This window comes from Acomys minous, assembly GCF_964271855.1.
Source record: "Acomys minous genome assembly, chromosome: 6".
In the NCBI taxonomy this organism is placed as follows: domain Eukaryota; kingdom Metazoa; phylum Chordata; class Mammalia; order Rodentia; family Muridae; genus Acomys; species Acomys minous.
In genome coordinates this window covers 119,847,891-119,868,097 of record NC_140487.1, presented here as the reverse complement: position 1 = coordinate 119,868,097, position 20,207 = coordinate 119,847,891, and the positions used below count along the sequence as shown (strand labels likewise).

General features: G+C 42.2%; 1 protein-coding gene across 3 annotated transcripts in view; it reads left to right on the top strand.

The window, feature by feature from the left end:
• PRDM2 (PR/SET domain 2) overlaps positions 1-20,207 on the top strand; it is a 102,354-nt gene that overhangs the window by 13,353 nt on the left and 68,794 nt on the right. For 2 of the 3 annotated variants that reach the window (XM_084788208.1, XM_084788210.1), the window contains exons 2-4: positions 2,418-2,562; positions 6,872-6,945; positions 18,950-19,064. In XM_084788208.1, the coding sequence (XP_084644334.1) occupies positions 6,937-6,945; positions 18,950-19,064 (124 nt within the window). In that variant the 5' untranslated portion in view covers positions 2,418-2,562; positions 6,872-6,936. The remainder of the gene's footprint in view (positions 1-2,417; positions 2,563-6,871; positions 6,946-18,949; positions 19,065-20,207) is intronic. The other variant, XM_084788209.1, reaches the window with a different exon arrangement.

The following is a 20,207-nucleotide window of genomic DNA, read 5'->3' as shown; positions in this document are numbered from 1 at the left end:
TCTCTGGAAGGAGAGAACCAACAGACTCACAGGTTGCTCTCTGACCCCTACACACATAGAGTGGCAAGCACACACATACATGTACACATGCATGCAATAAATGAGTGTAATTTAAAAATAACAATTCTGAAGTTCATTATAGTTTTTTTTCAAATAAGAACAAAAGATCTAAACTGGTCCTAAAAATAACTAAGATGAATGATTTATGGGTTAATGTGTTAAGTATTTTTATCATTCTTCCTTTTTCTTAGACTTAATCCATTAAAAAAAATAATTGCTTTCCCCATAGCTTTGTAAAGGTTACAAGTTTGCAGATGTGCACAAAGATAGCCTAACCAGTCACATCTGTTTGATTTGTGCTAGTGTGTCTGACCTTCAATAATCAAGTGACCTTTATAATAACAAGTTATTATTGATAAGGATGATTTGTTCCAGAATTTGAAAGCAGTATCTTTGAAAAGTACATCTGAATGTGGCCGTATTCTCAGACTTTACCTAGCGTGCCAGAAGTCCTGGGTTTCATCCCCAGCACTCTATAAACTAGGCATGGCAGCACACTCCTGGAATCCTAACACTCAGAATGCAGAGGTAGGAGGATCAGAACTTTTTAAAAAAGAATAGTGTTTCCTGTAACCTAGGCCATTAAAGAGGGGGGAAGGGAGGGAGGGAGGGAGGGAGGGAGGGGCAGAGAGAGAGGTGGGGAGAGGAGAGAGTGATCAAGATCAGTTGTTGCCTTTGCAGAGGACCCAGATTTGGTTCCCATATGGGGGCTTACAACCAACCCTAACTCCAGTTTTAAGGGATATGAGATTCTTCTGATCTCTGTGGGCACCAGACATGTAATATATATATATTTTTCCAGACAAAGCACTCATACACATGAAATAAAATAAGTAAATCTAAAAAGAAAATAAGTGCATGCATGTGATTGGAACATCAACAGCACAAGGAGGAGCCGAAGCTCGTGCTTTGCAGGGATCCATGCTATTTTGAATAACGGATGATTGAGAGTCACAGGCTCAAGTGTACACATCTGCCTACTGTTGTTTTAATACCTATTTGCAGTACTTACTAGTAAGTAGAAAGTCAGAAGCACTGAATTTTTAGTATTAAAAGAGTTTGCTGGCCTGGGGAGATGGCTCAGTAGTTAAGTTGCAAAGGACTGGAGTTTGGTTCCCAGTACCCATATGGTAGCTCACAACTGACTGTAGCTTCACTTGCAGGAAACCCAGCACCTGCTTCTGACCTCTCTGGGCACCAGGCATGCATATGGTGCATACACACACATACATTTAAAATAAATCTTAAAAAATTATTAAAAAAAAAATTTGCTGGGATGCTTTTGATGATTTGTGTGAGAAGATTCTTCTCTGCATTGTTAGGGTCCATTGTGGATCTCTTGTGGATAAACTGGCTTTGAGATGCCATTTAACTAAGTGGGAATGTGGAAGTGGAGCTGTCTCAGTCAGTACTGGCATCAGAGTACTGCCCGGGCGTTGGGGCTTTTGAGTAGTGCTGCTAGATCTTTAAAAAGTTACTTCAGATTAGGGTTTGGGGTTTGTCATTGCTGTAGATAGCACATGCTCTTCTGTTACGCTAGTCACATGGTTACTCCAGACCCTTATTCCGAGTCCCTGAGCTTGTGTTTGAGAAGGTATGTGGGTTTTTTCCGGTTGTGAAAATGACTGATACACCACTGGCATTGATGGCCCGGGGCAGTGCTAAATGCCCATGATGAAAGATACAGTCTCAGGCCAGTGGCTGTTCAGTTCAGTACACAAGACACTCGCAGAGAGACTGCCCCTTTTTTATTGTCACAGATAGGGTCTTGCTAGGTTGCTCAAGCTTGTCTTGAACTCCCAGCCTCAAGAGTGATCCTCCTACTTGTCTTCCTGAGTAGCTTGGGTGACAGGCACACACTACCATACATGGCTTTACTTTGACATACCTTAAAGAATTCAACCAACCTACAAAAAAACCAGGAAGGCTGCATAAATGTAAGGGGTGGAGTTTGGATTCCCAGCACCCATATAAAAATGGTGGCTTGCCTGCCTGTAGTCTCAGCACTCAGGAGGTGGAAGCAGGGTCTCAGGGCGAGCCAGCTATGTAGACTAGCTGAATTAGCAAGTTCTGGCCTAGTGAGAGATCCTGACTAAGTAAATACAGTAGAAAGCCACTGAGGAAGGCATCATATGTCAACCTATTGACCTCCACATGCACATATACATAAGTTTATGGACACTTGCACACTGGCATTCTCATGTGTGAACGTGTGTAAAAACCCTCATACACAGTATACACATATACATCCTAAAAAAATCAGCTAAGAATCCTGTTGAGTTTGTACCAGTTCTGTTACTGTGAAATATTTTTAAAAGACTCACTTATTTATTGTATTTGTGTGTATTTATGTGCAGGTGCGTGCATGTCAGTGTCTGTAGGTCAAAACAGCTGTGAGAATTGCTTCTTTCTCTTCACATGTGCTCGGAGAACTCAGGCTGTCAGGCTTGGCGGCAAGTGCCTTTACCTAGAGAGACATCTTCCTGGGTTGTGAAGTTTTAGGTATGTAATTTACCATGTTTGGAATCAAGAAGGAGATAGGGGGAAAAAGCTGTACTTTTTAGCAGTTAGGATCAGAAGTGACAGAGAAGAGGGTCCCTTGAACTTGAGTATGTAGTGAACTTTTAAAAGACAGTGTTAAGCTAGTGGTGGTGGCACATGCTTTTAGCCCCAGCACTTGGGAAGCAGAGGCAGGAGGATCATTGAGTTTGAAGCCAGTCTGGTCCACAGAGTGAGTCCAGGACAGACAGGGCTACACCGAGAAACGCTGTCTTGAAAAACAAAACAAAACAAAAAGGAAGTGTTAAAGTTCTTATTTTCTACAACAGGAAATGCCGAGTGAGTTTTTATTTGGACAAGGAGGGAAGTGTGGGAAGTCTTAGACTGTGCTTCATCGTGTAACAGTTCAAGTTGCATAGTAGGCTTTTTTCTTTTAAAGAAAAAGTTGCATCAAAGAATGACACGTTTTAAGTACTGTACTGTTTTATCTGTCCAGTGTCAGATAACAGGTACTCTGCTGTTTGAATTGTGCCTGTGAGCTAGCAACTACTGAGGGTGAAGAAAAGGAAAGAAGAAAAATGTGAAATAAACAGGGAAGCAACTACAAAGCAGATGGAAAGGAGGGCAGTGCTCCCAGGAGCAACTGCTGCATCCTCTCTTCCCTTCTGGGAGGATGGGTACCGTGGGGTCCGCCTGACTTGCCCTTTCTTTCATAACTCATCTCTAATCTGGCAACTGAAGTTAGAGGCTGTAGTTAGCGATTTTCTCTAGGGTCCAACCACTTCCTCCTTCTTTTTCACCATGCCAAACCAGCACTGAGAACTGTCTTTTGTCTGACTGCCATGTGCAAGCTGTGTCACTGTGGTGCCTAAACACCCAGATCTGTCGCCTATAGACGTTCAGCTCATATTCTGGCTTCCCTGATGCTCTTCCTCTCCCCATACCCTTTCAGGTCACAGCTCTTTTCCCTGTCTCTAGAGCAGGTCTAGAGACAGATTGTGATGCATCTTCTTGCCAAACCTCTCCTTGCTCCTCTGTGTAGCCCTTTCTCCACATTTCAGGTTGTTGGTTTTTTGTATTTGCTCTTGTGGACCTCTTCCCCAGAGGTCAGGGATCTCCCTTGTTCACAGCCCGTGAACAGTGCCTAACACATAGTAGGTGCTCAGGTGGGAGGAGTAATAGGCAGGTGAAGGGACACTTACTCAGAATAGGCACATCTCTGTGACAGGAAGTGGGTTGGTTGTTGCTGATGCTGCATGGTGAGGAGTAGGAGTTGGAGCAGGTGTTGTCACGGCTAAGGTTTCCTTGTGTGTGATGGTTGTACAACTCTGCAAGTATGATTCTCTCTTTAAGATTTATTTGTTTCCTTTTGTGTGGATGAGTATTTTGCTTGCCTGTGTGCGTGCGTGTGTGTGTGTGCATGTACATGTCTGGTGCCTGTAGAGGTCAGAAGAGGGTGGTAGATCTCTTAGATTTGGAGTTGCAAAAGGCTGTGATTCACTATTAGGTATTGGGAACGGAACCTAGATCCTTTGCAAGAGCAACACGTGCTCTTAATTCCTGAGCCATCGTCTCTCCAGTCCAGTAAACACTCTTGAACTGTGCATTTCTATTGAATCAGTTGCATGATACACGAATAGCCCAGTAAAACTATTAAATGAACAAACCCAGACAAACTCAAACGGCAGCATCACACTGTTAAGTCATAGTAGGAGGCAGGTCTGTAGACCGCAGCTGAGTTTTCTCAGCCTGCCTGAAGCTGAAGATGCCAGTGCTTGCCTCCAAACAGACTGCCAAACTAAGCGTGTGAAGGCAGCCTAGGCCTGTGTCCCTGTAAGAAGCTTCCTGTGTGACAGTCACAGTGATGCTGGTGAGCCTCAAGAGAAGCAAAAATGACTCCGAGGGAAGTGGCATAGCAGTCGCATCCTTCCAGACGTCTCTCAGCAAAATATTGTATTTTACTGCAGTATTTTTATCACCTTCTCAAAGAAGTTCCCATGGCAAAATTCATAAACTCCCATATAAAAGCTTGAGGAAGACAAGAGAAAGTGGGAGCATAAGATGTCACACAGGCCTAGAGGACCTGATAGTTGCCAGTGGACATTATATGGGGTCAGGTAAGCGTGTCTAAGAGACCATGGGTCCTAGTACCCCTGCATACCCCAGAGCCACATTCTGACAGGATAACAGATTGAGTCTCAGGCCATAGGAGCAGTTGTGTTCACTGTATTGTATGTATGCTGGGAAGGTCATATTGAATAACTGAGAAAGAGGCTCAGTGTTAAACTTCAAAGGCTGAGAACTACTGCTTTAAAAGTACTGACTCCATGGCTTGTCCTTCAGTTACCTTGGCATTTTATCTATCAAGTATACTAAGAGTTTATATTGGCTTAGCCGGAATAGACCCACGTAACAAGATGGGATGCTGTGGATAGTGCACATAGAAATCAGTTCACATGAGCAAGGCCAGATTTAAACATAATACCTTGCTTGTCAAAGGCCATGCATCAGGTGAGTGTGGTTCAACAGCTCCAGGAAAGAAAAAAAACAGAAAGCCCTCTCCCTTAGAGAACCAGCTAAAAATGTAGCTCATCAAAGCACTGTTTTCTTCTGATGGGGCAGGCTTTTATTCTTCCAGTCTAAAGTGTGTGTCAGCACATCACATGCCATCAGACAGTTACCATGTAAGCATTGTCTTGTAAAAGAATTACACTTCATGGTATGTGTATGTGTGCTTACTGGAGACATTTATGATGCTATAGTGGAGGGTCTAAAAAAAAAAAAAAGAGGAAAGCGGTATGATTTGCATATAAGTATAAACTCACTTGAGGCATACATTATATCTTTATAGTTTTTTAAAATTTATTTTTAAAATTTTAACTACATTAATTTATTACTGTTGTTTTGGACACTGTTTCATGTAGCTCAGGATAACCTTGAACTCCTGATTTTTCTGCCTCCACTTTTCAAATGCCGGGATTACAGGCATGAGCCATCATGCCGGCAAGGGCAAACATTATATCGAGAGGGCTGTCTGTATCAATTTTTTAAAGATAGCAGTGTTACTTAGCTCCAGCTGGCCTTCAACTCTACATTTTCCTGTCTCTCCCTAGGTGCTGGTATTAAAATGGGACACCACACCTGTCTAGTAAATTATTATTTAGAAATGAATACAGTCACACATCACTAAGGATGTGTCCTGACAATGTAGCATTGGACAGTATTGTTTCTGAATGTCATAAATGTCCTGGTATAATATTGCTGAGACCACTGCTACACATGAGACAACATAACAATCTGATGGGATTTTCATTGTCTATGTGGTCAGTTGTTGACTGCACTATTGATATGAGGTATGTGCCTGTATGCCATATGTATTTATGAGAAGACCTTCTGTTGTCATTTCTTTTACTATGCCATGGCTATGTCAAAGGTAACACTTGAGAGATACAATTGTAGCTCTTTCCAGACCTCTTTTTTTTGTTTTGTTTTTCGAGGCAAGGTCTCTCTGCTCTGTAGCCTTGGCTGTCCTGGACTCACTTTGTAGACCAGGCTGGCCTTGAACTCACAGAGATCCACCTGCCTCTGCCTCCCGAGTGCTGAGATTAAAGGCATGCGCCACCACACCCAGCTTCCAGACCTGTTTTTAAAAGCCTTTGCATGGTATTATCTACTTTTTAATACCCTTTGGAATAAAATTATTTTAGTCAATCCACCTTTCTGCTTCAGGAGCTTGAAAAACAGAGTAATTGAGTCTAAATGTGTTCGCATGCAGCAAATACTAAAGGCAAAAGAAGGATGCTTGTGTTGCACAACACTTACTCCTCCTGGCTTCCTGTTTCTGACTTTTTTTTGTTTGTTTGTTTTTGGTTTTTCAAGACAGGGTCTGTCTATGTTGCCTTGGTTGTCCTGAACTCACTTTGTAGACCATGCTGGCCTCAAACTCACAGAGATCCACCTGCCTCTGCTTCCCTGAGTGCTGGGATTACAGACATGCTCTGTGCCCAGCGTATTTCTGACTATTAACAAAGCTTCTCCTTATGAGTGATGTAACTTACGACCTCAAATATGATGTCATTCTGGTGGTTCTCCTTTGATTATAGAGTACAGTGAAACCCTAGTAAGGTTTAGTGAGAAATGTATTTATTGTTATCATGAATCTGAGGAGTAAGCTGTCAGTGTGGACTGAGGTTGACTGGCACAGGTTGCTTTATAAATACCCTTGGAGCGCACTCTGTAGTTCATACGTGGTTTTAAGTCACTGTAAACTTATAGGCAGGTACATATTACAATTGTCTGTTTTTCTTTTTAGGGCTCATGTAATCAAAGAAGTTTCTTTGTTGTGTGTATCTTTACAGAACACAACAGGAATTGAAAATGCATCAGGTGAGTTTAAAAATAAAAATTTATACCAGTTCATGACCTAGATGTTAGGCGAGCTGTTGATTTTATTTTAAATAATAGCACCTCTCCCCCTCTGTCTCTGACTGTCTCTCCGTCTCTCTATCTGTCTGTCTGTCTGTCTGTCTCTCTCTCTCTCCTTCCCTCCTCTTGGATGTTTGCTTTTGTTTCCTAACCATTCTCTGGCCATTGCTCTCTAAGCGTGAGTTTGTGTGTGTGGTGGCATGTGCATTGCTTGGTATGTGTTGGTGTTCCTGAGGGGTCCTAACTCTTAGGAACGTCAGCTCAGACTTTCTTAACCTCTCTTCTGCCGCACTCAGTGTTTGGGTTTTTGTGTTTCTTTGGTGCATATTAAGTTTTTGTTTTCTAAACGTTTTATTTGTACATTGCTGAGATTGAAAGTCATTTTTAGAGTCTACTACTGATCAAACAGAAACTTTTAATTATCTTGTCCTTGAAAAGTTCTTTATATAAAATATGGAATGCAGTTACAAATGATAGGATGTTTTCCTCCTGCAGGAAGGTGTATGGTTACTGCGAGATTAAACTTTTCTGCTATGGGGTATTTCTGTAACCTCAAGGGTGTTCTGATAAGTAGTATTAGCTGTGTGGCTTTAATGCATTCTAGAGTAATACTCTTATTTTTTGTCTCATTCTCACAGTTACAGACAATATGGATGTCAGAAAATTTTTGTAAGCACGCCTTTAATCCTGGTGCTCAGGAGGTAGAGGCGGGTGAATCTTTGTGAGTTTAAGGCCAGCCTCAACTACAGAGCTAGTTCCAGGACAACCAGAGCATAAGCAATTTTTAAAGATATAAAATCCAAAAATGTGAAGAATGTAATTTTAAAAAATATCGTGGCTTAAATCTCTTAAGACCCGAAAACATTTTATATCTTATCAATTGAAACTTTAGACACACATACAAAATCCTTTCCAGGTGTTTCTAACTAGAAACCACAAGTTTAATTTCGTGAGGTGATGAAGTTTAATAAATTCTGTTCCATGTTACATTGAGAGAGATGAAATTGTTGGAGTGGATTGTTCGGATTTCTTTTCATTGCTTCCATTATCAGAAATGTTTATTTTAACACAGAGGACTATACCTCATAAACACGAATCTGGTGAGCACATGGGCACATGGTCTCCATTACAGTGATAGTTGAAGATTTACTGACATGCTTTTGAAGGCAGATTGTACTTGAAATGGTGAGGGGCAGGGAAAAAGCAAAATGACTTCATCGTCCATTGGAGGTATATTTATGTACGCATTTCATTTATTTTCCTAATTTAAGATTGATTCTTAATGTGAACCTGGTCACTCAAAGGCATTGGCTTTCCTGCAGTCTGGGGCCTGCTTGAGGAGGCAGTTCTGGGCTAGCGTGGTGGTGACTTTCCAAAGTGGAACTTGAATGCGGACTTTGTTCCTGCTTGTTGTTGTGCGTTCGTTTATCTGAGGAGCTGACGGTTAAGCTTAGGCTTATTTGTGCATTGGTTCTTATGCTCTACTGAGTTAGTAAGATTTCAAGTGTGTTTAAAACTTGTTGTTATTTTTGCTTTAACGTCTCAATTATGTCTAACAAAGAGTGTACAGACTATTCCAAAAGAGGTGTGGTAGTAACCATTTCATTTTTCGGCTCTTTAGCAATCTCATGGTACTTTTGACAAGTTTCAATATTAGTCTAGGTACAGGGCTTCCTTTGATGCCAAGTGCCAAGTATCAGGAGAAGAGTATCCACGTGTGTTCTGACGGCTAGTGCGTTTTTGATTTGTGTGTAATTTCAATGGGCTGACAGTGAAGCAAGTTTTGTTGGGATCATAAAACCTTTCTACTTTTTCTGACTTAAACTTTTAGCATTTTCAGTTAAATTTCTTTATTATGCTGTAACATTAAGTTCATCAGTATTTTTCAAATTTTTCTTGTAATTAAAAAAATAAGAATGTTCAGAATAGTTTATAGTTTCTGTTCCTGCATTTATCATCCTCATTGGCAGCTAAATTATACTAAAAAATTCCACATAACTGCACAACAAAATTCTGGTAGAAAAAAACGTTTGAACTTGAGCAAGACTGACTTATAATCAAAAATCCTAAAGTTATTTTATGGTTGGCTGGAATTTTCTCTCTAGGAAATGCTTAGCATCTCTGTGCATTTCAGAGTCAGAGCTGTCACGAGATGCCTGCGATCTCTGAGACACTAGCACAGACTCACTTCTTACCCATGGACGAGCCAGGGAAGGTTCAAGAATGATCTGGGCTGAGTCAGATTGCTTATGAGCATCCTTTAGGAGGGACGATAGAGCTCAAAGCCTGCCCAGATTGTACACACCACTCTGCTGTATTGGTGTACCCCAAGTCCTTCCTGTAGAGGTAGCTTGCGAGGCTCTCCCTCTGAAGCCATTTCTGGGGCTCCATATGCCCCCAGAACATGTGTTCTTTGTCTTTCTTCCTCGTCTGTTTCTCATTTGGTACTTATTCTGTTGCCATCTCTTTCATCTTGAGAGGGAGCACAGCTTGCTGAGCAGGTGAGTCCTTCGTTCCCTTCCCCGCCTGTCTGGCTGGCACTTGGGTCACCCTTGCTCTCAGGGATCATGGCTGCCCTTTGTCGCTAGCATTCCACACTAACCCCCTACAGTTGCTCCTGGACTTTCAGTGTAGTTACATCCTACTAAATTCATTGTAAAGCCAAAGAAATTACATTATTTTCTTTTGTATGTCAGACTATTGCAAATTGGGGATGATCTCTGTGATGCTCTCCTGTCTCCTAGGTTATTTAGTGGTACAATGTAAATAGACTCAAAGTAGCTAGCTTAGATATGCTAGAGTTTCCTTCTACATTGTGTCTGTTGAGTTCTCAGCACACTAGCCAAGCATTCTGTTAAGAATGTATAAATTTTCTATTGGTAGTCTTTGTGAAGCACCCTATGAAATGCAGGCATTAGAATTCCCACTTTGTGACTGAAGACATTGAGGCCAAAGAGTAAGAAAAGGGGCCTTGAAGCCAACAGCCGGCCAGATGTAAAGCTTGTTACTGTAGCAGCCTGGGTATACTCAGCTCTGCAGAGGTAGCAAGCCGCTGCCCAGCTCAGTGGCTTAACACAATACCAACTTATTCCTGGTCTCTGCTGTATACCCTTTGTGGTACTATGCTGCTGCTGTAGTTATACAGGGACAAGGGACCGTGGAGGCTTGGTCTTAATATGTGATACTCATTGGCTACAATGGTTGGCATATACCATTTAAAATTAGTGTGGTGGGGTGTGTGTGTGTGTGATCCCATCAGGTGTCTAATAGCAGAGAAAACCCATAACATTGGAGGACAGCTAAGAAGATTTACTGTGACTACCTTTATTCCTAATTTACTGAGTAATATAGTTTCTCACCGCCCCCTGGAGTCTTTTCATAGCTCAAATTATTATTAATATTTGCAACTTTATAGCACTATAGAAAGTGTACTTAGAGCATCTCTCGTTCCAAACAGTGACCTATGTTATGTTACTGCAGTTAACCGGTAGCAGGACAGAAAAACAACCAAAAAAGCTTGAGACACTCAGAACATCCAGTTCTGAACACGGTTTTAAGCTATCTACAGTTCTCTTATCTTGGCTTTCCGGGGTGTTTATTTGTTCCCATGCACAGAACACCCCCCAGCATGTTATGGACACTGCAGTAAGCCAAGTAGATGAGGCTCTGCAGTCTGTGTGCTCAGAGGCAGGCCAGGCAGTTTCCAGTGCATAGGAAGGGCCGGGAAGACAGTCAGTGCAGCAGGGGCTTGTGAGGAAGAGTGGTGGGGAGAGTTAGGGGCTGATCTTAGAGCCAGGGTGGCACAGAGTGAGAACACAACAACATGGGAAAAGACGGCAATAGGCAGAGTGACACACATTAAATTATTAGGTGAGAGGATGAGCTTGGCTTAGAAGACTGGCGCCATCAGAGCCTCTAGTAAAGGGTGATGTTAGTGTGAGTCAGTGGGAAGCCGTTTGTATTTGACTGCAATTGGGCAAAGTGTAGAAGCGGACTTACTTATTTGTATACATTCTTATGGAAGGCCATGAACTTTGCTTTACCAGTGGCAGCTAGCAGAGTGTGGTAAGGGAGGGGAGGAGGGTTCTGAGGCCATATGGATCCAGGCAAAGAGATGATGGAGGCCAGTTTCATGGGCCTTGTAAAAGACCAGAGGGATAGGGGGATTTGGGAGAGTTTAAGTAGAGGAAATGTTTGATTGGGCCAGTAAATAAATATTAATTAAAACTACATTTCCTATTCTATTCTATTGGTATTCCTGTTCTATAAATCTGATGTCCTAAAAGCTCATTTTGGTTTAATGATGATTTAAAGATTAATACCTATTTAGGATTATAAATTATAGATTTTTTTATGTCTTTGTGTGTAAGTTGGCTTTCCTGTCTATAAATATAAAACATTTAAAACTTTATCTTAGGGGCTCGAGCCGTCTGGCTCAGAGGTTAAGAGCACTGTCTATTCTTCCAGAGGTCCTGAGTTCAATTCCCAGCAAGCACATGGTGGCTCACAACCATCTATAATGAGATTTGGTGCCCTCTTCTGGCCTGCAGGCACAACATTGTATACATTATAAATAAATCTTTAAAAAAATAAAACTTTATTTTAGTTTCATACTTTTAAAAATTATTTATCCTACTTATGTATGTGTGCATGTGTCTGTATATAGGCGCTGATGGAGGCCTTGTATTCCTTGGCGCTGGAGCTGCAGGTGCTTGCTGAGTGTTTTCTTGCAAGGAGGTGTTTAATTAACATACTTCAATTTCCTTTTTTTGATATATATTTGTGTATATAGGTATACACACATGTATATATGTACACTCTATAGGCATTTTTAAATTTGACACTGTTTTGTATTTTAATATATTTTCCCATCATTTTCATTTTTGCTAAATATAGTTTGCTACTGAAGTTTACCCTCTGTATTACTGTTTTTCTGCAATATTAGTTAAACTCTTGTTAGCTTGCCATTGTAGTTGTAACTGCTTTTCTGTTTTCTAAATATTTCATTAACGTTTTACCTCAAATATTTATCTCTGAGCTTAAACGTTAAGTTGTCTGATAGTAAATGAGACTTCCAGGCCTTTTCACTTCTGGGCTCGCACCCTGAGGTGCGATTGTGTGCAGCACCGTCTACCCATTGGACACGCGTCTGCACTCCTGGCGGTATGGCCATTTCCTGGTGACGGGACATTTTTGTCATAGGCTTCCCTGGCTGATTAGCCCCTCATAGGCAGTACTGAGCAGCTTTGTGTCTCCAAGACTGGCCTGTTGTCGACATGCAGTTATACAGAGCGTGTTCTGTGGTGTTTATCCTCTGATGGTTTTTCTGTCTATCCAAGTTGTTGCCTGCGTTGTGGCTTCATTTCCTTTATAAAAGTTGGGTTTTATTTTTATTTTTTTATTTTGAGACCCTGTGAGTATATAGCCAAGTCTGTTCATAGGTCTGATTCTACCTGGTGGTTAGTACTGTGGTGGCTGGCATTTGCTTTCATTTTTATTGTCTTGTTCCCTCTATTTTGTAACACTAAAAATAGACTGTTTTAGCATATGCTAATTATGTAGCAAAGAAATGTTTATAATTATAAACACAAGTTTCTTCGGATTTAAAAAGACTTCCATAAGATATTCCTACTTGCTATGATTTGGATTTCAATAAATGTTAGCATAAGACATCTATATTCTAATAATGTCACTTAAATTTCATTTTGAATCCTGTATTCTACTAGATATATTGGCAATTTTTATAAACATGGGTGTGTGTGTTTTAATGAAACAATTAGATTATCTGAAAATTGGAAAAATCTCGTGGACTGTGTTGCTTTAAACAACGGAAACAACTGGGAAGCTTTGGGGTTTTTTGTTTGTTTGTTTTTAATGCTGTTAGAAGTGGATGATGGGGCGGACAAGGTTTAGGGCAGTTTGACTTTGCCTCGTCTTTGTGGTTTTTTTCATTCATTCCCGTGCTCAACTCTGAGCACCACTCCCTCTGTGACCTGCCGGACTTCTTGGTTTTAGCCTCCTGATGGGCAAGGATGGGTCTGCGGTTACAGCTGGTGGTAAATGGATTAGTAGTAAAAGGAAGCCTCCAGGCTGCTGCCAGGCAAACACTGTCAATTATTGCTGCTACTTCCACCAGCAGCGACACTGTGGTTCTGCCTTCTAGTGCCTTTGTTGTTGTTAATTTAAACTCTTTATTTAACATTACTATTGTGTGGGGCTGTTTAATGTGTGCTTGGGGGGCAGATACACCACAGGTAGCCAGAGGATAACTTTCAGGAGTCTCTTTTCTCTTTCCACTGTGGATTCTAGGGTTTGAGCTCGAGTCATGCTTGCATGACAAGTGCTTGACTTTTTCTTGTTCTGTTACAGCAACCTTATGGGTTGTGTTGCTGACAGCTTTTCCATGGTCCTTGAGTCCTATGTGTATATGACAGAAAACTGATAGAAACTCAGAAAAAGTGCAGTCTCAGTGAGTTGATTCTCTTCATGAATAAGCTGGGATTCAAACTGAACTTGGGTAGCTGAGGAAGGCACTGACTGGAAGAGTGGAAGTCTAGAAGCAGCAGTAGCTGCATGAAAGCCTGCCTTGTGACAGAGCCCAGTTCCAGAGAAGGAAGATCGCAGAGGCCAGGCCTGGTGCTTGTCAGGAGCCAGGGAAGGATGGGAACCTTTTTTCCTCCAACAGAATTATGGGGTTTTTGTTTGTCTCTTTTTTGTCTTTAAAACACCCAGTAGACCAAACAGACTTCATCTGACAATGTGTCTGTAGCCCCTGTTTGCTGCTCTTGATTAAGACAGTTTAAAAAGTGTCAATTTAGACTTTGGCTTCAGTGGGGCAGGACCTTGAATTTTCTGGTGTGTGTGTGTGTGTGTGTGTGTGTGTGTGTGTGTGTGTCTGTCTGTCTGTCTGTCTGTCTGTCTGTCTGTCTGTGTAAGGGAATGAATATATAGTTAGTGATCAAACCTAGGACTCTACCAGTGAGCCACATCTACAACTCTGTTTATGATTCTTGCTGTTGCTGATGTTGATGGGTTACCTGCATGTCCCGTATCAGCTTGTGTGCTGCTGCAGACAGGTAAGACCTGTCCTACTTCTTTGGCCCATGGAGCACTTGCTGTGCATGTGTGAGCCAAGGGGAGATTACCTTGCTATTTCAGGCATCAGGGCAGTGGAGGCTGTGGAATGAATAAGAACATCAGATACCATAGACTTCAAAGGTCCAGTCATCCTGTTGTAGCCCTCGTTCCTTGCTGGAACTCCTTCCCACTTTGATGACATTATCTCATGGATCCCTCTGCCTTTTGCCATGGCTTCTAAGGACCAGTTTCTCCCTTGTGCTTGCTTCACTCAGGATAATGGTATCTTGAGTTCTCTGCTTCCCAGGAACCTTTCTGCACTCCTAGGGATCCATGCATCCACCCTTTTGTGCCTTAGACCTCTTAGCAGTTGAAGCTGGACCTTTGCTCATTTGTTCAACGCCTCACTTTTCTGTGTCTCCTGTCCTGGGCCAGACATCAGACACAGGTGTGCATGCCTCAAACTTGCTCTTAATTGATAGACCAGCCAGTAAGGGAATCACTAAAATGCCAGCCTCAGGAAGTCTTGTAGGGGAGGAAAGTGGAGACAGACTTGAAGAAGCCTGGCTGATCTGGTGAGGTGCAGGCCAGCAGTATAAATGCAAATTGGCACCTTTAGGTGCAAGTCCTGGTGTGAGGTGTGGCTTCCTCCCTGGACCTGACAGTGGAGAGTGGGAACTCTGTTCTGTTGCTTTCTTGTCTCTCCTGGGGTTATGTTTAGGCTGAAATGCATCCCAGATTGTTCTGGTTTGTTCTCTCAGGTTAGCAACATCGCCTTGGAATCTGGTGTCATCGCATGTTCTTTTCCTCATTCAGCTACCCACTGGTAGCATTCACACAAAGCTGGCATTGGCTTGGTATAATTTTAGACTGCAGGGCCTAATCACAAATCAGAGAGACTTAAGAAATTAAGCAGTCACACATTTTGCCAGCTGTCAGAACGATGATGTTATCATGTGTCATAGCCTCCAGAAAAACCCACTCTCCACACTTAGGACAAAAATGGCATATAATCTCTTGGTGTTATTATAATAGTAGGTCTGACTCTGTGAACCCCAGAACGGCTGGAGCAATAGGGACTGTCTGGGTCTTATCTGACTGCAGTATTATGCTGTGTAGTGTCGAAATTATTCTTCATGGCTGCCCTGTGGCCTGGGGTCTAAACATCTAGATCCTGGCCTGGCTGTCTGACTTGGATCACTTAACTCTGCCACACACTGGCTGTGATTATGGTCCAGTTTCACCTTCTTCTGTAAAATAGGGGCCATCAAAGTACCTCTTGCAGGTTGTGATGCAGTGAGTGAGCAAGCGAGCGAGTGATCGAGCGGGTGGGTGGGTGGGCAGGCGAATGAGCGAGTGAGGCATTCTGTGCTTGGGTGGTCCTAGAGTAGTGTCTGATCTCTTGCAAACAATCTGTTGAGTCCACTCACCGTATGGTCTTTGTGATAATTAAATGAAGGAATATTCATAAAACACTGAGCAGACACTGGGATGCCCAGAACATAGTCTACACAGTAGTAGGGACTCATAAATATATTAATATTAATACATTAATATCAAGTAGATAGGTAGTGTAGGTTTTTTAAGAATAAGACTGGAGAGGGAAACAGTTGTTATCGTTTCAGCTAAGAGCCAAAGCCAGTCACTCCGGAGTGTGAAAATATCTCTGATACTGTCTAAGTAAATGCAGAAAAGAGCCTGGCTTATGAGTGCTGGAGGGGGAACTTTAAAAAATGCTCTTTTGCTCCAAAAGTTTATTTCTAAATTGCTTGTTTCTAAAATTGCATTTTCTAATAAAGAGGTTCTTTGTGTAGTCAGCCTCAGTATCCATGGCTTCTGTACCTCTAGACTTTACCAAGTTCAGATTGAAAATATTTATTTGGAAGACAAACTTGTACAGCCTTTTTTTTTTTTTTTGCCTGTGTTCCCTTAATAATTAGGTATAACATTTACTTACATAGGGCTTAACCTGCACTGGTCAGGTTTAAAGAATATGAGAGGATGTGTACAGAACATACGGGCATTCTGCACTATAAGGAACTTGAGCATTTTTGGACTTTGTTAGTACAGATGTGTGGTTGTGAGTGGGATGGGTCCAGGCCCTGGAACCAGGCGGGGGGTGGGGGCCCCCACTGTATCAGCCCCAAGGAGTATCTATTCCAAAATTAAGATATTCTGGCCTACATGAAAAAACACATCCTGAGAGCTGACCCTGCTAGTTCAAGTCCATCCCTCTTGAGAGAGGTAGCGTGATGGTGCTGGAGCGGCGGCTCCGCAGTTAAGAGCTGGTCTTGGGGAGGATCTGGTTCGGCACCCACGTGCCAGCTCACAACTGTCTGTAACTCTGGTTCCAGGGCATCTGGCATGTGGCCTTTGGGCACAAAGCACACATGAGATTTATTTACATACATGTAAGCAAACACACCCCCCACGCTATATTTTTTTTAAAAAAGATGTTGTATTAGTCATTTTACAAAGAATCATATTTTTATTTAACTATGTAAATGCAAACAAGTATATTGAATTTACAGCATTGGGAATGAGAGAGATACCATCTGTGTCTACTTTAGTCTTACAGCCATGCATGGTCAACACAGAGCTATACAAATAGTTAGGAAAAATTGCCTAAGAATTTTAAAAGGAAAACAAGGAAAATGGGAGTGGTTGAGTCTGCCTTGTACTTCTCAAGCCATTGATTTTCTAAGAGTGTGCTGAGCAGTTTGCAGCCCTGGAGAGGTTCCAGCAGCTAGGCAGGTAGAAGGGGAGAAGCCACGGCTGACAGTTTCTAGAGTGTTCTTCTGTGAATTTAGTGGAGTCTTATTTTCATTGAAGACAACTATAGTGGGCAGAAAAGAGAGCCTCGACTAGAAAGATAAGCCCACATTAGAGATTGTTGGTTGAGTATGGTTGTGGCATCTAATCCTTGTAATCCCAGTCCTTCAGAGGCTGAGGCGGGAAGATCTTGAATTTGAGTCAAGGCTATTTAGCAAGACCAAAACCAAAACAAAATATGAGACACACCTCAGATAAGGCATTGATCCCAAACAGGCTAATATCCCACATCCCCACACAGCCCCACCCCCACCCTCCCCACCCCTGTTCCCAGCTGTGGTCCTGTATAGTCACAGGTACTTCAGGAGTTTTCGTACATCTCTCCATTGAAGCCACTCGTTTCCTATGGAAGACCATCCCTGCCTTGGGCACCATCTCTTACTGCTGTTCTGATGAGTCTTGAAATTATGAGTTGAGGATCTCAGGATTCCAGAGAGCCTTAATGGAAACCCACAGTGACTGTGAATTTGGGCTTTAATGATAGACAGGTGTTTAGAGTCAACAGTGAGCAACTTAGGTCATTTCCCTGAGCCTCAATTTCCTAGGGGGGGGTGTGTGGGGTGTGTGTGTGTGTGTGTGTGTGTGTGTGTGTGTGTGTGTGTGTGTGTGTGTGTGTCTGTGTGGTGTGTACATGTGGGGGTTATGTATATGTGTCTGTCTTTCTCTTTGTGGTATTTGTATGTGGTATGTGTACGTGTCTGTCTCTCTCTCTGGTGTGTATGTGTGTTTCTGGGTGTTTGTGTGTGTGGGGCTACCTCTTGGGGAGGATAGGTAGGCCACAGCTGAAGAAAAGGAAGAAAGCTCTCATTGATTATTCTAAGTGTCTGGCTCTACACACTCATAATTTTGGCTACTGTTTATTGGTGTTGTTTAGTTAATTGGTTTAATTTACCACATTATAGGATTAATCACATTATAGGATACTATCAGGTCAGTTCTTTTCCCCCTTTAGCAGAAAGCTTATTCATTTTTCTAAATACCCAGCTTCTAGATTAAAACATTTTTAAATGCAAACACCATCTGTAGAAGCGAGAAATGTCTGTTAAGTTTATTCGTATTTTTAGTTAATTAGAAGTACAGGAGGCTATTTTCTGGGGGCAATTTGAAACTTCCATTTTTAGAAAGTGCTTTGGGAGTTTGGTTGAGAAAAGGATGTAAGTCAGAGCAGAGCAAAGTGTTTGCTTCTGAAGCAGGAGCACTGGCAGTTTTGCCTGCACCAGACGCAAAGGGAGATGTTTTCTTGGGCTTTCTGACTCCAGGCCAGCTAGAGAGCAGTCCATGATGACTGGAGCTGACTTTTGTTAAAGCCGCCTGCTTTTGTTTCGTTTTCTTACCACCTAACATTTTGTTGTTTTTGAGACAGAGTGTCTCTATTATGTAGTTCTGACTATCTTGGACCGGGCTGGCTTTGAACTCACAGAGATACTCCTGCCTCTGTCACCCAGTGCTGGGAACTAAAGGCGTGTCTTACCAAGCTTGGCCCACACTTAACAAACATTCTTAAGGATTACAATTGCTTCAGGCCAGCTAGTGGTGACCCATGCCTTTAATTCCAGTACTTGGAGGGAGAGGCAGAAGGATCTCTGGTTAATATGTAGACCAAGCTGAGCCTCCAGCAGAGCCTAGGCTACACAAAGAGACCCCTGTCTTGAAAAACAAACAAACAAACAAACAAGAATTGAAAGTGCGTGATTGGTGTGGGTAAATTAATCTTTTTAGTTTTCTATGAGTTGATTGATTTGGATTCTGAAAGCTCTATCCTTGTTTCCTTCATTGACACCCGTCTCCTTATTTCTTACATAAACATCTAGTTCTAATCTTATTTCTTAAGATTCTGATGAGTTCCAGCCTTAATTTTTAGAAATAATTTGTAACATTCTGTATTCCTGGTCAGCTCTGAGATATCACGGTCTTTGCTGTCACAGAGGTCAACTATTGCTTTGCATACTCCAGTTTCAGTTAGTTCTTGTTCTTTGCTTATTGGATGAGAAACTAAAAAGCAATGCAAAACAAATTTAAAACACCTGGTTTTCTTCCTTGTCCACCTGCCTTGCAGAACACCGAGTCTGTGGCAGCCACTGAGACTCTGGCTGAGGTACCTGAACACGTGCTGCGAGGACTTCCAGAGGAAGTGAGACTTTTACCATCTGCAGTTGACAAGACTCGGATTGGTGAGTGCTCTAGCCCCAGAGCCTGGCAGCAAAGAGTAGGCCGCTCCCTGTGGGCCAACAAAGGAAGGTTGGCCCTCACTTAGGAGATTTCTGGTGTAAATGTACTTTCCACATGAAAGTCCAGTGTGGACATGGGTTATAAAAAGGAAACTAGCCTCCGCCCACCCTGAACCTGCATTCTGACCTTGGTTGAGCGCCCCAGTGTGCCGTCCTCTGCTCTCCATGAGCCTCATCCCACAGAGCGGGTGGTTCCTTCTGTTTTCACTGTGCCTTCAGTGTGATTGTTATTGAGTTTATTTCCTTACTTTTTAGTTGACTTTACATCTGCCCTGTTATCGATAGTCTGCTTTACCCATTGTCTCACCATTTCTAGACACTTAAGGAAGGATTTGAATGAATAACAAAAGCTGCCTAGAATTTCTTGTTGAACACACAGGCTTGTATGTATTTGATTTTTGTTGTTGTTGTTGTTGTTTTTTGTTTTCTAAGACAGGGTTTCTCTGTGTAGCCTTGGCTATCTTGGACTTGCTTTGTAGATCAGGCTGGCCTTGAACTCACAGAGATCCACCTGCCTCTGCCTCCCTGAGCCCTGGGATTAAAGGCATGCGCCACCATGCTGGCTATGTATTTGATTTTTGTGCTTGTAAGTTTTAGGTACAAGGTTAAGAGTAAGTTGTAAACATCTTGTAAGTACACAATTTTAAACAAATCATGCTTACACCCTCCTTTTTGTCTTTTAGATGCTCTTCTGGTAAGTGAGTGTGTGTAATTCTCATTGGAACTTTACTTAATGAGCATTGGGGTTTTTATATTATTTTGTCTGAACAAAAGTGACTGTACAAGCTGGACATGGTGGCACACACCTTTAATCCCATCTCTGAGGAGGCAGAGGCAGGCAGATGGCTGTGAGTTCAAGGCCAGCCTGGTCTACAAAGCAAGTCCAGGACAGCCAAGGCTACACAGAGAAACCTTGTCTTGAAAAAACCCAAAACCAAAAGAAAAAAGAAAAAAAAAATAGTGGCTGCGCAACAGTTTAACCATCCGATGGTTAGTGTTCACAGATGCGGTTCCTAGCTGCCTGTTGGCAGAGTGGAGTGTGTACGTCCTCGACACACACAGAGGGACTAGCCTCCGCCTTCTGTT